At 35.6% G+C, this 17,603-nt stretch overlaps 1 protein-coding gene across 1 annotated transcript; it reads right to left on the minus strand.

Moving 5' to 3' along the window:
* Nucleotides 1-3,359: 3,359 nt before the first annotated feature.
* On the minus strand, nucleotides 3,360-16,864 carry LOC113233872 (probable cytochrome P450 9f2). Its single transcript, XM_026469096.1, has 10 exons — nucleotides 16,653-16,864; nucleotides 13,649-13,812; nucleotides 13,224-13,361; nucleotides 12,239-12,441; nucleotides 11,563-11,698; nucleotides 11,157-11,252; nucleotides 8,928-9,149; nucleotides 8,146-8,246; nucleotides 4,607-4,775; nucleotides 3,360-3,636 (listed from the first exon to the last, which is right to left on the minus strand). Exons 1-10 carry the CDS (start codon nucleotides 16,862-16,864, stop codon nucleotides 3,464-3,466), a joined length of 1,614 nt encoding a protein of 537 aa, XP_026324881.1. The 3' UTR covers nucleotides 3,360-3,463.
* Nucleotides 16,865-17,603: the final 739 nt, after the last annotated feature.

The raw sequence follows: 17,603 nt of genomic DNA on the forward strand, positions 1-17,603 counted from the left end.
AAATTTCAAACTTACCTCGTAATTTTACAAGAAAACCGCTGTATTCAATGGATACTTCACACGTACCAATGCTTTTTTATATCAATTGAAGTAACTAGAACACGTATAGTATACGATATAACTATAATATAAAAAAATAAATGCTGAAATAAAACCAGCGTCCCTGCCGCCCGACCCAAGCAAAATAAACCGTATTAGTATGGGAAAAATTTGTAGTATCTACGCTTAATTAGGTAAAAAACAGAAAACATTAACACTCTAACGCGGATTTCTTAAATAAATTGTAATAAATATTAGACAACATCAAATACGTTGCTCTGATCCCAAAGTAAGTAACTAAACCACTTGTGCCATGAAAATAACGACGGTACCACAAACACCCAGACCCGAGACAATATAGAAAGTGTAGTTATTCCCTACGTTGACACGGCGGGGGATCGAACCCGGGACCTCAGAGGTGGCGACGTCGTGAAAACCGGTGTGCAAGCCACTCGATCACGGAGGTAGTCAATTGTAATTTAAATTGTAAATTGAAAATAAAAACAACATATTTGGTGCGTAATCGTAAATATACTTTCGCATTACATTTGAATCTACAAAATTTTCCTGATTGTAAGTCGGAGCTATTTTTAAAAGTCCATGTTACAACCTTTGTTTATTAAACCAACTTCACGACAGTATGCAATGTTATCCAAAATACTAACTTGATTAAAATACAATAAACAGAAACAAAAACATTTACCTTCCTGGTTTGAATACACTTAATTCAAATACTTCAAAGTGTTACGAAACAAACTTATTTGGTTACAATATCCTGAGCTGTCGTAGCACTGACGTCTCGAGAAAATCTAGTCGGTGCGAGCGCCAGAATATTACTAAATTTGAACGAACGCAATGACACCCACAAGAATGAGTAAATGGACCTGAGACGCGGTATTTTCGCTTTTATAACCGGCGCCGTGAATTGACAACTGTAATGTTTTTACAGGAACGTCCCAATAATGTAGTTTTTTTTTTAAATATACCAAGTAACGGGACGTTTAACTCGTGCGTCTGGTTACAGTGCCACTTAGAGTTTTAAATCGCAAAGATCTGAGTGGCACTGCCACTGCGCCTGTCACTCCTTCAAAACCGAAGCGCAGTAATGCTCACATTGCTGCTTGGCTGCAGAAATAGATAAAGTGGCAGTACTTCCCTCGACGAACTCTTTCACAAGGAGCTCTACTGCTACTAAATTGCATTGCTGTTTACTTATGTTAAAAATAATAATTATAAATTACAAGGGCAGTCAAGAGCACATCAAGCTTGACACTTTGTACTTTAGACTGTTCTTATCGTAAGCGACATAGACAGAGAATAAAAAGTAAAGAGAATGGACATTCACCGCCCCTCCCTAGTTTTAGATACCGCAACACGCCCCGCACATTGACGGTCACATTGACTGAACGACAACAAGGCTGTCGGCGAGCCGTTTTCGCGCAAAGACGGCTTTGATATTTGAATGAAGTTTTCATTTATTCATTACGACACTTGTATGTTAATATATAACATAATTTTACGTTACTATTTACAATGTTTGTGAATTGTGCAGTGTACGGCTGTTTATCATGATCTAAAAGGGACAAAGAGAGGAGTTTCTTTCGATTACCGAAAGATGAAACGAAGTAAGTAAAAGAAAACTTATGTCTGAGACTCATTCCGTTATTGTTTTCTTCAATATATAATACAGATTTATTATATCAGTATAATAAGACGCCATAACTTCCTGAGGTAGTAAACAAGGGTTCTCGAATTTTCAATCTGTATTGTCCATAAATATTATGCAGTAAATAATTATTAACTAGGTAATAATAAACTTGGACAAGCAATTTCAAATACCTTGGTTAAATTATTTAAAAGTACCTGTCCAAAAATATAACATTTTAAGTGCTTGTTAATATATTTTTTAAATAAATCTTCAATATTATTCTAGTTAGTGAATTAATGAAAAATATGATATTATATCGATATAGGTACCTAATGAACATGTGTAATTAGTAGGATTCTATTAATAGAATTATAGGTAACAGATTCGCGCTAGAATGTTCGATAAATTGCCTCTCTGATCACGTAACGTAATAGTACGAGACAGTGATGGGTAACCCTGTCACTTCACGACCACACTTGCGGGTGTGCGGATAGCGCTTTGCTGTATGTAATAGTAGTAGGTAAATAACTATCGACTGTTGTATGGAGTGTCCGGGGTGTGGCATAGAGTTAGATTAGCCCTGTACTGATTAATATCGATTTATGACTTTTCTATTCAAATATAATAAAAGGAACAGTTGGAAGGAATAATAATTATTCATTAAGTAGGTAAACGCTTTAGAAAGTTACCTTTTGGAATTCGTTTTCAAAATAATTATAATTTTTTTATTAAAAAACCGGCACTTTAGATATATTCGTTACGTTCATTGTATTGAACTATTGAGCGCGCGAACACATAAGATAAGTAGGTATCGTAACTTCACACAAACTTAGCAGCGCGGCTTGTATGTGTACACGCCCGCCGCGCACCGTTTACGGACGCACATATTTGCATAATCTAGCGACGTACTAGAGTTCAACACTGGTCGTCCCAACACGTCTTTCATTATTATGCGAATGTGTCCGTACAGCGCGCGCATACGCTTCAAAGTCGGTTGAAAAACAAATGAAACTCGTTGAGAAATCTTTGTGACGAAAGGTAAAATTTATTAATTAAAACACTTAAGTACAATTCAAGAACAACAAAACAATTTATTAAATGAACATGGTACACTTAATGGAAATTAATGAGTACGTGACCATTAGTTTAAAAAAATTGTTTTTGAAATATAGTAAGTAATAGAGATGTGTATTAAAACTTTACCACAATTCACAGATTACTGACGTCGAGTTGACGTCCACGGTACCTATGGTACGGTTCTGAAAGCCTTCTACACGTTCCAGCTTTTAGGTCGAAATTTGTATGTATGTAATATAATCAAAGATCTTGTGTGGTAACCGTATGTTAAGGTTAAAATTGTGTTAAGTATGGCTGTTGTTATCCCAAGTAAAATAAAATAAAAATCAAATTGGCTTTAAAGTTTCTTAAAACGTCATTCACTAATGATGCAATAAAGAAGTCATATCAAAATGAATTTTACGGCTCATTGGTTTAAGGTTAAGATTGTATAACACCTTACTTCACACTGATCTACTGAGAACTAAATAATATAATAGTCGGTTAAGTGGTCAGATACCTTAAGGTACCTGACCACTTAACCGACTTAAAACTTTAAGGTATCTGTGTTTGCATACAGTAGATACTGCATGCAAACACAGATTTTAATACGTACTCAAATTTGGTATGGAATACAATGACTGTCATGAATTAATTAAAAAAACGAAACCATAGTGTTTGTTTCATTAGGATGGATTTCTAATTTATATTAATTTTCATTTACACCTCCTTCCGAGTCCGAAATTGGGCCCAATGACCCCCCTTTATGCAAATGTTAAACGAGGAAGGCTCCATTTTGGCAGGTATAGGGGTTTTCTTAGATGGCGACACTTCGAAGGAGTTTAGGAGCAGATATGTCATTACTTTCAGTTCGCAGAGGGCGAATCTTGAACCTGAAAAATAAGCATTAGTTATTTTATAACCGAAGGCATATAGGAAGTAACATTAATTACAATTTGTTACAATTATTAATACAAAGGTCGAACACTTAGAAAAAATTCCTTCGGTCCGGCCGGATTCGAATCGAGGTTTCCTAGCAAACCGTGCCAGACGCTATACCAACTAAGCCACAGAAAACCAGCGGGCCTCATGTATTTTTCTGTGTTAATTGTCGTATCTTTGTATTTGGTTTTCAACGACTTTTTAGCTGTAACGCCATCTATGAGAAATCTATGAAAGTATTGCGACACCCAGGTAAGTAATTTTACAGCTACCAGCCGCGGCTAGAGATGTCGCTATTAATTGTATTAATAATTATAACAAACTACTGGAGTAATTTCACAAAAAAAAAAATTGAATATCAATTCAATCCAAATTTAGACTTATTTGTACTCGCGCGATAAAAAAAAATGATGTAGGCTTATAAAAACTCTTTGAAGACGTGTCCCTAATTCTCAAACGATCTGTATAGTTCTGTGAAACGTGAAACCATTACGAGAAAAGTGCATGTCAAATGTTTGAAACATTGGTGATAATTGAAGGAGAAACATTTAAACCATGCACGATATAAAACTCTGCTGGTTATCTACAGTGTTGCTTGTGTTATTAGTACCTGTGGAATATTGTTGCGCCTTAGAGCTGTTACATACGACTTTTAGCAGCATATCTACCTTTACAAACAAGCACGACTTAACCAAGGATACAATCGTGATGAAACATTATGATTTCTAGTTACTTAAAGCCGGGTATACTCATTAGCGAGCTGTAACTGTAACGTGACAGATACAGTAACGAGGTTCTAGTGTGTACGCTTGAAACAGTCTTCAATCAGACGGATCATTGCGAACCGCACGCGTACCGCACGCGTACCGCCCGCGGCAAGAAGACAACATAGAGAGATAGGATACACTAAAAAATTCTCACCGATACAATTTCTGGGTCCAAGTCCAAACGGCATGTAGGTGAAGGGCTGGATCTTATGTTTGTTCTCTTCAGAGAACCTCTCAGGGTCGAACTTGTCCGGGTTCTGGAAGTACTTAGGGTCGCGGTGGATCGCGAATACCGGGATCTGAAGACCATCGCCTTTGCGGATCTAATTAAATAAGATAACAATGAAAATTTCAGCAGGCCTTGGTAAAAAAGATACACTCCAAAGCGTTTTAGTCTTTCCTATTTTCTATAACATGTACCGACATGTACAAGCGGGCAGTGCGGTGAACAACGCGATGCGCCTTGTAACGTTTGTCGTGTATGTAATATACTTCGTTTCAATCCATTTTCAACAAAATGTAAACAAACAAGCCATTGACCCGACCATGGACGGTTTAGTGATGGCCAATTGTAATGCCAACTACAAATCGATTAATTAATTGAATGAATCGATTTGTTCAATTGAGTCATATTAGCGGTTTTCCCTACGTAACCTATTGAGCATATTTAAAATTTTCGAAATCTTAATTTTAAGTCCTCCTTCAAATCCTTAAACTTAGATACTCGTTCGATTGCCATTGAAATATTCGATTTACTAATCGATTACAAAAACTTTAATTGAATTAACCGAATGTTTTGTTTCATATAGCACTATGCAACCATAGAGAAGTCATAGATGTATAGATGAAAAGTAACCTCACTTTTGGACTCCCATTTTTCATACAAAATTTTACGATGCAACTCAAATAAATATTTATTGTTGGAAAAATTGATAAGATATCGTCGAAATCTTCGAAATATAAGTGAAAGTGTTACTTATTCTATTTATTGAGTGATTAGTTGTAAATGAATTGGAACGAACTATACTTTATCTTCTGCGCAAAGTCATTCTTATGGCGGCACTTGACATGGCTATTTGCATACGTTATCGGGTGTTTGATGTACGTACTTGGAAAAATATGTCAAATATTACAGACAAACATGCAGCACTGACAAATATGACCGTCTACACATGGAGCCAAAGAAGGAGTTAAAATAATGAATATGACCATAGGTCGGTTTACATGCGTATTTGACTCCTTTGATGTGTGTCGAGAAACCGATCAGCGCGCGGTGAAGCAAGTTTTGTGTTTCCTGTATTTGTCGAATAGATAAACAAGGCAAATGCTTTGTCACACATGCCATCTAAACATGGTGATTGTTTGCTAAATACAATGTGTTGATTTGCATTCTCGCCATATTTACAGAGGTTATTCTATATCCGAAACTGAACCCAAATCACTAAAAAATAAATCGAAAAAAAATTTCGTACCTTTCTATTTTTTATTTAATTGCGGTAAACAAATTTGATCCAAAGGTCATTGACTTGCACGGCATCGGCACTTGCAAACATTTTGAACAATGACCTTAAATACGCAGAACACATTTTAGGTCTATATGTCGCGATGGCGGGTTAGTGTCGTATCGAGCGCGCGATTGGTATATCAGTCGACCTACGTCTACGTCACGCTGACATCCCGCATAGGTACATTCTATAAAAAAATAAGTAAAAGGTGAAGCGGGTGGCGGGGTCACTGCCTTTGCGTGGTGCATATGACTTCGAGACAATTTTGAAAAACTTTACTAGGTACAATTAGTCAGAATATTGAACAGAATATTTTTTTAATATTTCTAGATTATTTGGCATTATTTTTATTATTAATTTCTTAAATATGGCGAGAATGCAAATAAACACACTGTATATCAAATACGCAAATACAAATAGCCATGTGAATGAAGCACCACCATTTAAATTTCAATGTGACACACAATCCAGGCTTTATAGAGCAGGTGCTTAGGTGTGCGATGTTGTATTATTCCATACGCAAGTACATATTTTATGTTTTTACTTTGCATTACCTCGTAAACAGTTTCATATATATCATAATATAACTTCACAAAGATTACCCCGCACTTTCGTCACACTACATTAAGAAAAATAATTCATCACATGAAATTAATACTACCTTAATTAAATAACTATTATGGAAAAGGAAATTGGAAATATTTGTTACCTGCATTAACGAACAAAATAAGTGAGGAATTTATATGTAATTATCAAAACAACAAACACTATGAATCATACATTAAGAAACATGTTTTGAAAACTAAAGATATAAACTTTGTTTTGTAAATTGCTTATGATATGCCATTTATATGCACATGTAAGTGAGCATGTTTTTGTACCTGTCTAGAAGTGATTATGTTAGTTTTTTTTAAGAGTTTTGCTCTATTATACATCTTTACTTAAATAAATTAAACTCCTTCGCCGCGGGTAAAGCCGGAAGGTATTTGTGAGCGAAGCTTGTCATTAGTAAAAAAATATTTTTCCTGTATTTTGGTCAACAAAAAAATAAATAAATAAAAATATACAATTTTTTGTTATTTTTAGCTTAAGCTTGGAACATTAATAATAGACGCTGGAATGTCATCTTGTCGTATCTTGAGATGTTAAGAAAACGACTATTTTATATAGGATTATTTGTAAGATACTTACAACGTCACAGGACTACATTACTAAGACCCGATGTCCTCCACCATCGCCCCTGCGTTTTGCGTCGTACGTCTGTACGTACGACGCAAAACCCAGAACTTTGTAGTTATCACCATTCAGAGCGATCTAATTAAATATTTTTATTTTTGTACATAAACAAAAGTAAAATTTGATGAATTATTAAAAGTCATGGAACCCAAGTCGTTGTTTATGATGTTAGTCTTAGAATAATAACGCATAGAATGATAGTTTCATATCAAACAAACTGTTACAAGTGAGGCAAAAATCAAATTCATGTAGGCTAGTTTTAGAAGTAGGTTAATTTTCGGTTTTATTGAATATTTATATAAAAATACAAGTTGAAACGCGTTACTTCCTTGTGGAATGTGATGTTAGTATCTATTTTATGTTTGTATGACGTATTTTTACACACATTTACCGCACATTTCGTCGTTTTTAGCTAAAATTCTGGAGCTGTTCGCGGTGCAAGTTGACCTTGAGCACTGACGGCCCACCCGCTCGTGTAGGCCCATTGGGAGCGCTTCAATTTGCCTCACTTAGCGTGTGCGGGTTTCTGTGCGTTATTATTCTAAGATGTTAGTAATAAAAAAATATAGTTCTGGGAGTTTGTTATTATTTTGTAAATAACTCTATTTATTTGGAAGAAGAAAAGAAATCGGGATTTCTTTAGTCTAGAACTCGTGATGTCGTCGTTTTGACACGGACTTTTGACAAGTTCCATGTTTCTATATACGACAAGATTGCTTTCCAGTGTCGATAATGTTATATCATATTTTTGATCCGAATGTAAGATCATTGGGTAAGAGACATCTTCTCCAAGTCTGTCAGAAACGCATGGAATAATAGCATTGTTCTAAACTCAACAAAAACTATTTTATGGAGACAAAAGTTACTATCTCACCAGTCTTCTCGAGGGGATCTTTCGAAAGCAAAGAGTGTTAGAAGCGAAGGATTAGATAGAATGCGTTTGGACACTTACAATGTACTCATCAGTAGCTTCGTCATTAGGTTTGCCCATGTTGTAGTCTTTGGTACAGTATCTGTCCAGGGCAAAACTTGGTGGCCATAACCTTAACGTTTCTGAAATGTAAAATATAGCGTTTAAAGTGTCTACGTCAATATTTGAAATGCATGGTTCTTTTTTAATTAACTTTTTAAAGAAACTCTTAACTGAGCATTTTTATCGTTTTCGCTGTATTTTATTTTCGTTGGAATTGTGTGTATGTACCAAGTTTTATTGAAGTCAGTTAATGGAAAGTGGGTGAAATTGAATAAACCGGATTCGTCCACTAATTTGCCACCCTTAGAGGGTGGGAGAATTTTTATACAGAAAATACATAAAATCCATTGTAAGGAATTTTTAATAATGAGTATTTATGTAGTATGTGGCTGAATAGCAATTAAATTTCTGTTTATATAACATTGTAAGCGAAACATGTTTTAATTTCGAACTTAGGTAATCTCCTTTACGAAAACTTGAACCTGACCTATGTGAGGAAGAATGTCATGCCACAAATTAAAAAAACTACTTACCGACCATGGCCGTAATGGGAAGAAAAAAGGCCCGAGGGTTTTTTTGGGGCATTATAGTCAAGTTAGCCACCATGCCATCATACCATTTAAACACAGAAGAAATTTTAAATGTGACATTATCAAAAACTAAAAGATTACGTAGCAAGAATAGGGTTTACTTTTCATTATATTGGTGTTTGTGCTAATAATACGAAAGAATGCTATTTATTTGCTTTTTGTTGCTCTTACCTGATACCACCATATCCATATAAACCATATTCTGTACAGAATTATAGTCAAATTTTCCTTTGTTCTGGGCGTCGTTCTTTCTGATTTCCTGGTACAGTTTCTCTTGCATGTCAGGATTGATAGCCAGCTCGTACAACAGGAATGACATGGCAGAAGATACGGTCTCGAAGCCAGCTACGAAGAACAGGATGGCTTGGGCGATAAGGTCGTCATCGGACCATACTGGAGAGAACAACAAAAAGTTTTAAAATAAAGTAAGTTTGAATTACGTATTTTTTATGATTACTAACTATGACAGAACGTGTGAATAAGTGACATTTTTGTCCATAGCAGTTGTAGTTGTGACGATGTGACCTCCTTACATCGTCATCCCAACCATTTTATCGCCTTTTCTCCGGTCCCTGGCCACTTATCTGTTTTTAAATTTCGAATCGTTCTTTTATTCCTTTGCCTCGCCATTCTGATTTTGTTTCGTTTCATCGTCACTCCCTGCTCGACCGCGGCAGCGTTCAGTGCTGTTTTAAGTTTCAATTGAGTCTAATTTTAATTCCATTACTAGATTTGTAAGAGCTACTACCAATCCTGTGCCAATTTTAATACCAATCTGTAATTCAGTATAACTCGACCGCTTAAGGTCTTTTTTTTCTCTTTACCATCAACTTGAAATAAATTTCTGTGGACCTGAAATTTTCTTATTTTACTGCCGTGAACCTGGTCACGGGTCATTAGGGTTTACAACCTTTTCACAGTACCACTCAGAGCTTTAAATCAAAAACAATTTAGGGTCACCGGCGGGCTTACCAAATCTCATGTGCCTGTAATTTCACCAGCACCCTTACCCCTTAAAACCGGAACGAAGTAATGCTCATATTACTACTAGGCGGCAGGAATAGGTAAGATACTTCCCTGGATGAACTCTTTCATATGGAGCTCTACTACTACAAAATTTCGACGTCTCAACCTGTGAACTAATTTTAGTAGACTCCTTGAGCTTAAAGAATGTAATAGCTACGTTTTTGGCTCTAAACTAACCGTATGTATGTAAAATATGAAATCTTCTATTAACTTGTGAGCGTAGACTTACAATCCAAGCATTAAAAAACAAGTAGGTCATTCTCGAACTTAGTGTTCACTGTCGAATTTACGTGGTAATTTTTATTATATTAAAGAGTATTCTCGTGTAATTATTAAATAATATTAAACAATAAAAAAACGAATACTTAAAAAATAAAAGTTGCCACGGAAATTAGGAAATTCAACAAAATGTAAGTGGTGAGTGTGAACATGTTTGTAAGAAACACCATACAAAACATACAATACAACGTACAAAATACTAATATAAATTATGTTTTAAATGCTATCTATAATTTTAAAACTTAGTAATTCGCATTAATTAAATTTAATAAAGATTGTAGAAAAATCTAAATTTGCAATGATAACATCTTAACCAAACAATTTTGATCGATGTCATACAATCCAATGACATACTTTTGGACACGTACCTACCATTTAAAAGTAATGAACATCGATTTTATGATATTGATTATAATGAATATTATGATGTTTTACCATGATATCCATTTTTATTTTTGTCAAATCACTCCACTAGTTTGTTATAATTATAATACAAAGATTAAACACAAAGACAAATTCCTTCAATCTGACAGGACCTGAACCTGTAAATGCCCTAGATTGATTAATGAGAGCCCTATCAGACCGAAGACATTTTTCTTTATGTTCGATCTTTGTGTGAATAATTATAACAAAGTAGGAGCTATTTCTAAAAAAAAATAGATGTATTAATATCACAGTGGTAAAAATCATGAAATTCAATAAAAAAAATCAATAACAGGTACATTTAGTAAAAGCAACATCAACGTCAGCTTGTGGTAGCTGTAAAGGTAGCGGCTGAGTAAGAAGGTTAATAAATCTCTGACAAGGTGTCGCTTACGCCTTTGAAAGCCGAAAGAACTCAATACAAATATCTATAACTACTAGTATAGAAGAATTTCGTCGACCTTCTGACTTGACCTGCATAATTATCATTTATGTATAATTATAGACTATTTAGACTTTTAGACCTTTTTTGATGCTGTGATATAAACTGCTCCAAATTAGCCTCTTTGATGGTGTTTTCTTGTATTGGTTGTCAAAATTGTCTTAAGTCAATATCAGCGACACCATTACAGTATTAACGATTGTATATACATATATTTTGATTAGACACACCTCTGTTGACTTGCCTCATGCCAAAGGATGACTCTTCGACGGCCGCGAAGCCAGCGTCCTTGTCTTGGCTTGATTCCTCGTCGTGGGTCAGTTTGCCTGTAAATTTAACAGTAAATTGATTAACATTCTTTAGTGCGTCCGGCTTATTTGCAGAGGCGGTTACCGACGGCTTTGACGCGGTACTCGCTCACCTACACCAGACTCGACTTGGTCCCAAATTACTTTATTATGATTACATACCCGACTAATAACATTAATTCTAGGTGCAATACTTAACTGCGTCTAGATGTAACCTCATTAAAAAATATATTTTTGAACTAACGAATCAAACTACATGGTAAATTTAATTAAAATGGTTTTCTATGTTTACTTTAAGGGAATTGAACCATTGAAGAAGGAATCTTACCTTTCCTAGCTTCCATTAACAGATGTATCATGTCAGGCCGAACGATCTTTTGTAGTTCCCTGTTCTGCATCGTCTCCATCACCAGCGTCCTGTAGAAGTTCTGTACCGACTCCGGGAACAGAGTCAATTTGAATATCTAAAAATATAATTAAATAATTTTAATAATCAGGCACTCCCAAGAAAAAAAATTTTTTCGAACTTTTTTATGTGAAACAAAATATCGGCAAATTGTCAGACAAGGAGCCTCTGATGGAAGTGATTACCAACGTCTGTAGACTTTTAAGCCACTACGATCTAATAAGAGCGTTTGCGCATTACGTTCGATTCCAATTCCGAATTCGAGAAGTGATGGTCCGAAATGTCACAGGGATAATTTTATCTCTAGGTGTACAAGCGATATTCGTATTTTCTAGTGCACAAGCGACAATCGAAGTGAGTCCGAGTTTTCTAGATTTGTAAATTCACGAATTTGGAACAAATACGAATCGGATGCAGTGCGTAAACGCACTTAGGGTGCTGGTGAAATTACAGGGACACGGGCATGTGGCAGTGCCCCTAAGATCTTTAAAATTTCCATTTGCCCATAAGATCCTTTGTATTCCTTTATTTTAATTTGATACGTGTTGAATTCATTACAAATCGCTGGGACACGTTAACGGGTTTTAAATACACTCACTCCGGCCAGTTTTGGAAAAGAGCTCAACATGAAGAACATGAGTAGTTGACGAAGCGTAAAGTTTGAAACAGTTTTTCCCATTGTATAAAACTGGTTGTCCTTATCCATATAAGAATTGACCTTAAGGCCAAAGGCACAGGATGCAATTACGTCATTCGTGCATCTAGTCGTTAAGTCTTTCACATCAATTTCCAAAGAATCCTCTGTAAATAAAAGAATCTATAAAATTACAAACTTTACAAAAGGTTTCAATAATACTTTTGGGGTTTAAAATTATCCATGATGTCTTTATGTAAAAAAGCAAATTTACACGCACACATGTAAATAGAATTTGTATAAATAGTCTAGTTTTTAGAAATAAAGATCTCTTTGAATCCAGACATCAACGCTGTCTCATTGACGATGACTCAACTCTCCTGACTACAGTATCCTCTCACTGCGGTCAAGACACCTTTATCCGTCAGCTTATCTGCTCAGTCTTGTGAGTATGTAAGACTGACAGTGAAAAAATCCACTCCTTGCACCCCTTATCCTTCCCACCTTCCGTCTGTTACCATAGGTACCATGGTCATAGGCTTCATCTACCTATCTATATACGTATATATAGTGTTTGTTATGTGTATAGTGTATGGTTATGGCTAGCTGTTAGTTAGGAACGTAGGGTTGTTTGTGATAGGTTACAGCTTTCCCTTACCATTTGATGTATAGCCAGCTAGCTTTAATTACACATACAAGACGACACTCAACAGTAACACTCATATCACACCCAACAAACACTACATAAAGACAGAGATAAAGTTAGTTGGATCTACACTGACTAGGCGATAAATTTATGTGGACCAAGTCACTATTTAATTACTCCCTATTTGCGATTTACAACCTTTCCAACGTTTTGTCAACTACTTCACTTCATTTGTATTCAAAATAACGGTAAACTTAGCATGTCAAAGTAGAAATTAGTGATTTATGCCCAAGGTCGACTTACGTTCAGACTCCTTTATTTTTTTCTTAAGAGAGAAGATCATCTGATTTCCAACTTCCATTATTAGTGGCAGCATCATCTTTATTTTGGAGCCGGTGAAAGCAGGGCTGACAGTCGATCGCATGTCTTTCCATTCTTGATCTGATAACCAATAGTTTTAAAGTTGAAGGTACTGTATTTGCATACATTGCAGCAGTAGATTTTACTATTTTAGGATTACATTCAAATACTGTACTTTATATGGTTATAGTACGATATTTCAAGTGCACATAAAGAAATGAAATAAAATTAAAACCTTTTACTGCGATCGCAAACTTTCAAACTTTAGCGGAACGCGGAGATTTACCTATTTCAGGAGAAGATAGATATTTTTATCAGCGAAGATAGCATAACCTTTATTACCAACAGAACTTAAATACTCTAGCTACCCTTTAAAGAGAATAGGTTCCTCCCGAAAAGCGGGTCGTACTCTTCTGGGACGAAACTGTTGTGGTCGATAAAGTGTTCGAAGTCCTCGATGCCGATCTTCTTGATCAGCTCGATGTCCCTCACCTGCAGAAGTGGCTTCGTGAACTGGAACGCTCCGTAGAATCTAACAGAATAATTGAATAAAGAAGTCACATTATTTTATTTATTACAAAATATGTCAAGAGCGTCTAGTAACTTTGGTAAAAGCAGACAAATTTCACTGTAAAGGCTTGAAATTTAGAATAAATGATTGGGAATAATTTGATGTCTTCAGTGGCGGACGGTTTGGGTTCATGAAGCTGGATGAGGTCTCGAGTTTAATCCCCGGTACGAACTATTTAAGAAATGACCTTTTCTAAATTGGTTTCTCTGTGAGTGGTCTGGCTGGATAGTGACATGGGAGTCGATTTAGAACCTTACGATAACTCAGTTGTCGATGTCTTTTCATTTTTATTCACAATACCTGAATCGAATGTCAAATTATCGTATTCGAAACCGAACCGAAATGACGTCACACCCGTACGATTACTCGTACTTCTCGACCGGCAAAGGCTACAAACGTTATTCAGAACACAGTTATCGAATGAAAGTTACCGAACGTCCTATTGTTTACAAAGCAAGAATGTAATATGGAAATATCTTATTATTTTAAATAAAGTCTGGATTTTGTCCAATTTAATTAATTTATACTAATGCATTCCTATATTTTAGACCTTTAAAGTCTTAAAATGTATGTAAAAGAATTAAAATTTTTCTGTTGGATAACGATATCGTATCCAAATCAGGGGGTCTACTCTCCATCTCCGTCCGACAGCCGTCCGAAACATTGCTGCCAAACCAGGTATACTTGACCAAATGAAAAGACGCGTGATGCGAATGAAGCTTCATACTTGATACTTGTCTTTTAATTTTGTCGAATATTACTTATTTGATAGTAATTGTTTCGGACGGATGTTGGACGGACATCGAGAGTAGACCCCCAGAATCGAACGTTTAACTCGGAATGTTCTGAATAGCTCGGAAGGCCCCCTCGATTCGAGAACGATATCCAATCGAACGATTCGGTTAAAATATCGAAGAGTTCTGAATCGGGGTCCTAGAGCGAATTCTATTCTCTGGTACCTACTCATAGTACAGCGAATTCCCTAGTCGAGACCAGTTAATTGGAGTGATTTTCTGGAAAAAATGGGTAGCTCTGTGAGAAACTACATAATATCTTTAATGATTAAATACGTGTGTATATTGGGGGTGGAGCCTCCAGCCACGATGTAACTTTCCTTTCTTGTGCAACTGGCATACCCTGGGCAACAATAGACGAGTACATTATGCCAATTGGGAAATCCTTTTACCACGTTGGCAAGCATTACAGTGTATACCATTAACACGAAAACAAAAAGACATAAGTATTTATTCTTCATATGTAAAATTTTGGACGATGGAACGCAGCATTCTGGGCTTTAAACGTATTGACCGAGTACGCAATACTGAGTTCGATGACTGGCATTGATGATGTGGGGAGCATAACAGCCAAGATCAAGATCAAGATTGGGCTGGTCACGTTAGCTGGATGCAACCTGAGAAGTGGGTGAACGTCGTCAGTGCTTGGGTACCCGAAGATGGCTGAGAAGGCGTTGGCGGGACGATGTTGATGTGTTTGAGTGGGAGATCGCCAAAAACAGGGAGCAATGGAGGATTTTGGGGGAGACCTTTGCCCAGCAATGGGACGTAATAGGTTAATAAAGAATAATAAAATTTAAAATTATATAAAAAAGTAAGCATTCCAAATTCAAATACATTATTTATTCAAATGATGCAGTCAGATTTTGTCAATGTTTAGATATTGTCGATAATTAAATTTAATACCTTGTGTTAAGTAATCTGTGACCTCTGTAAGATATTTCTTATCGGTTTTTCCATTTACATGATTTTGTGCAATCAGAGTAGTTAATCTTGAAAAGTCATATGACGTCATTAAAAAAATAATCGAAACTTGTCGTAACTTGTAAAGTTATGGTGGTAAAAGCGATAATGTGAAAACAGATAAGGGGAAGCACCCGGATCGTAACCGGCGCTTTGTTTATGCCGGATTAAATCGGGCTAGAATCCATTAACGCCCGAAATTTATACAACTAAATATTTGCTGTAAATCGATTTTTCTTCAAATTTAATGATATTATTATGAAATGTTTATTGCTTTAGATCTCGCATTGATATATACATCGATACATAAATAGTTTGATCGTATGCACTTGAATCGCTCCACATAAAATCGAATCATAACGTTTATCATTAGTAGTGAGAATCCACAGAATTGCACAGGGTATTGTCAGAAGTTGCCTCTTTTTCGTCCAAAAATGATTTACTTCGAAATTTGTAGTAAATATAGAATTATACCAAATTGCGTATTCGCTGTTTCTGTCCACGATTTTGAGTAGAAATTGGTTAAAACTCGCCCGGGTTGATTGAGTTTTATGACTTTAACCCACGTGCCCATCTCTGTGCTAGAATGACACACATTGCAGGCAGAAAAAATACCGCAGCACTGACCTCTATATATGTTTTGGAACCTATATTCGACAAAAAAAATAAAATTCTCACAGGCGCAATAATTTGTCCAGGAGACTAAAGATTTACTAGCAACTAACAACTACAACCACTTTTGAGTACGACTGTCTGTTTGTATATCAATTTGTATACAATATGATCTCCGTACAGAGTAGTACAAAAGACATTCATGGAATTACATCTATTTGCCAAGTTTTAATGAAATCGGTTAACCGAAAGTGCGCGAAACCGGGTTCATCCCGTTTGCCACCCTTGGAGGTTTAATATCTGATACTGAGGTCCTCAGTCCAATGAAAAAAGAATCATCAAAATCGGTTCACAAAGAGTTATCGCGTAACATAAATAACAAAACCTTCTGTTTTGAAGTAGGTTAAAGTGAATTCTGAATTCTTCACTTACCTCTGATCAGGGAATTGTTTATAAACTCTTGTAATCTGTTCAGCAAAATGCTCCCGCTGTGCCATTACGCTCACCGTGGTGCCAAAAGGCGGGATGACCCGTGGTGTCTTTACACCTCGCCTTTTAAACAATCTGTACACTTGTCGGAAGTACAGAAGTACTGCGACCACGAGGCAACCCGGCAATAGCCATAGTGGGTCCAGGATCAGCATCTGGAAAAATACTCTAGATTACTTCGAAATTTTTTAAATTTTTTAAATATAATATTATGTGACGGGACAAACAAGTCGTGTGCTTGATGGTAAGAATACAAGAATAATATATATTCGCTGAAAAATGTAGTTAACATTGCAAGTCCTATATCAAGTATATTATATTAGATCGTACACAATTCTTATTTCATTCTTGATGTAGCATGTATTAAAATTATATTAATATAATAGCGTAAACAAATAACATAATAAAATTAGAAGTCAAAAATATGTCATACGATCATTGACTTATAATTATATGGACGTCGGGTCCGCGCTAAAAAGTGTCCGAACTTATAGGGCGTTAAAATCGTATACAGAGCGTCATTCACGCTTTAGTCTTCGTTTGTTCAACTGACAGCGAAGCAAGCAAAATTAGACAGTACTACGATGACATTACAATTTAAATTCAACGTTTTAGCCTTTTCATATTCTTTTACATGTCACTACGTTTAAATAGGTTAACTTGGGACATTATTTTCGTGGTTTTTGTATTAGACCCGTCGTCCATTTATTTGTAAGTCAATGCATACGATAATAAAATATTACATTTTATGTTATCAACTAAAAATGATCAATATTGTAATAGAAATGAGTAAGTAACAAACTGTGCAACTTCATTTCAAATTATCTACAGTTTGATTCTTTAACAGCACTTTATTAAATAATTTTAATATAATATATTAAATAAAATAATTAA

The sequence above is a fragment of the Hyposmocoma kahamanoa genome, unplaced genomic scaffold (assembly GCF_003589595.1).
Source record: "Hyposmocoma kahamanoa isolate Upper Pololo Valley unplaced genomic scaffold, ASM358959v1 80, whole genome shotgun sequence".
In the NCBI taxonomy this organism is placed as follows: domain Eukaryota; kingdom Metazoa; phylum Arthropoda; class Insecta; order Lepidoptera; family Cosmopterigidae; genus Hyposmocoma; species Hyposmocoma kahamanoa.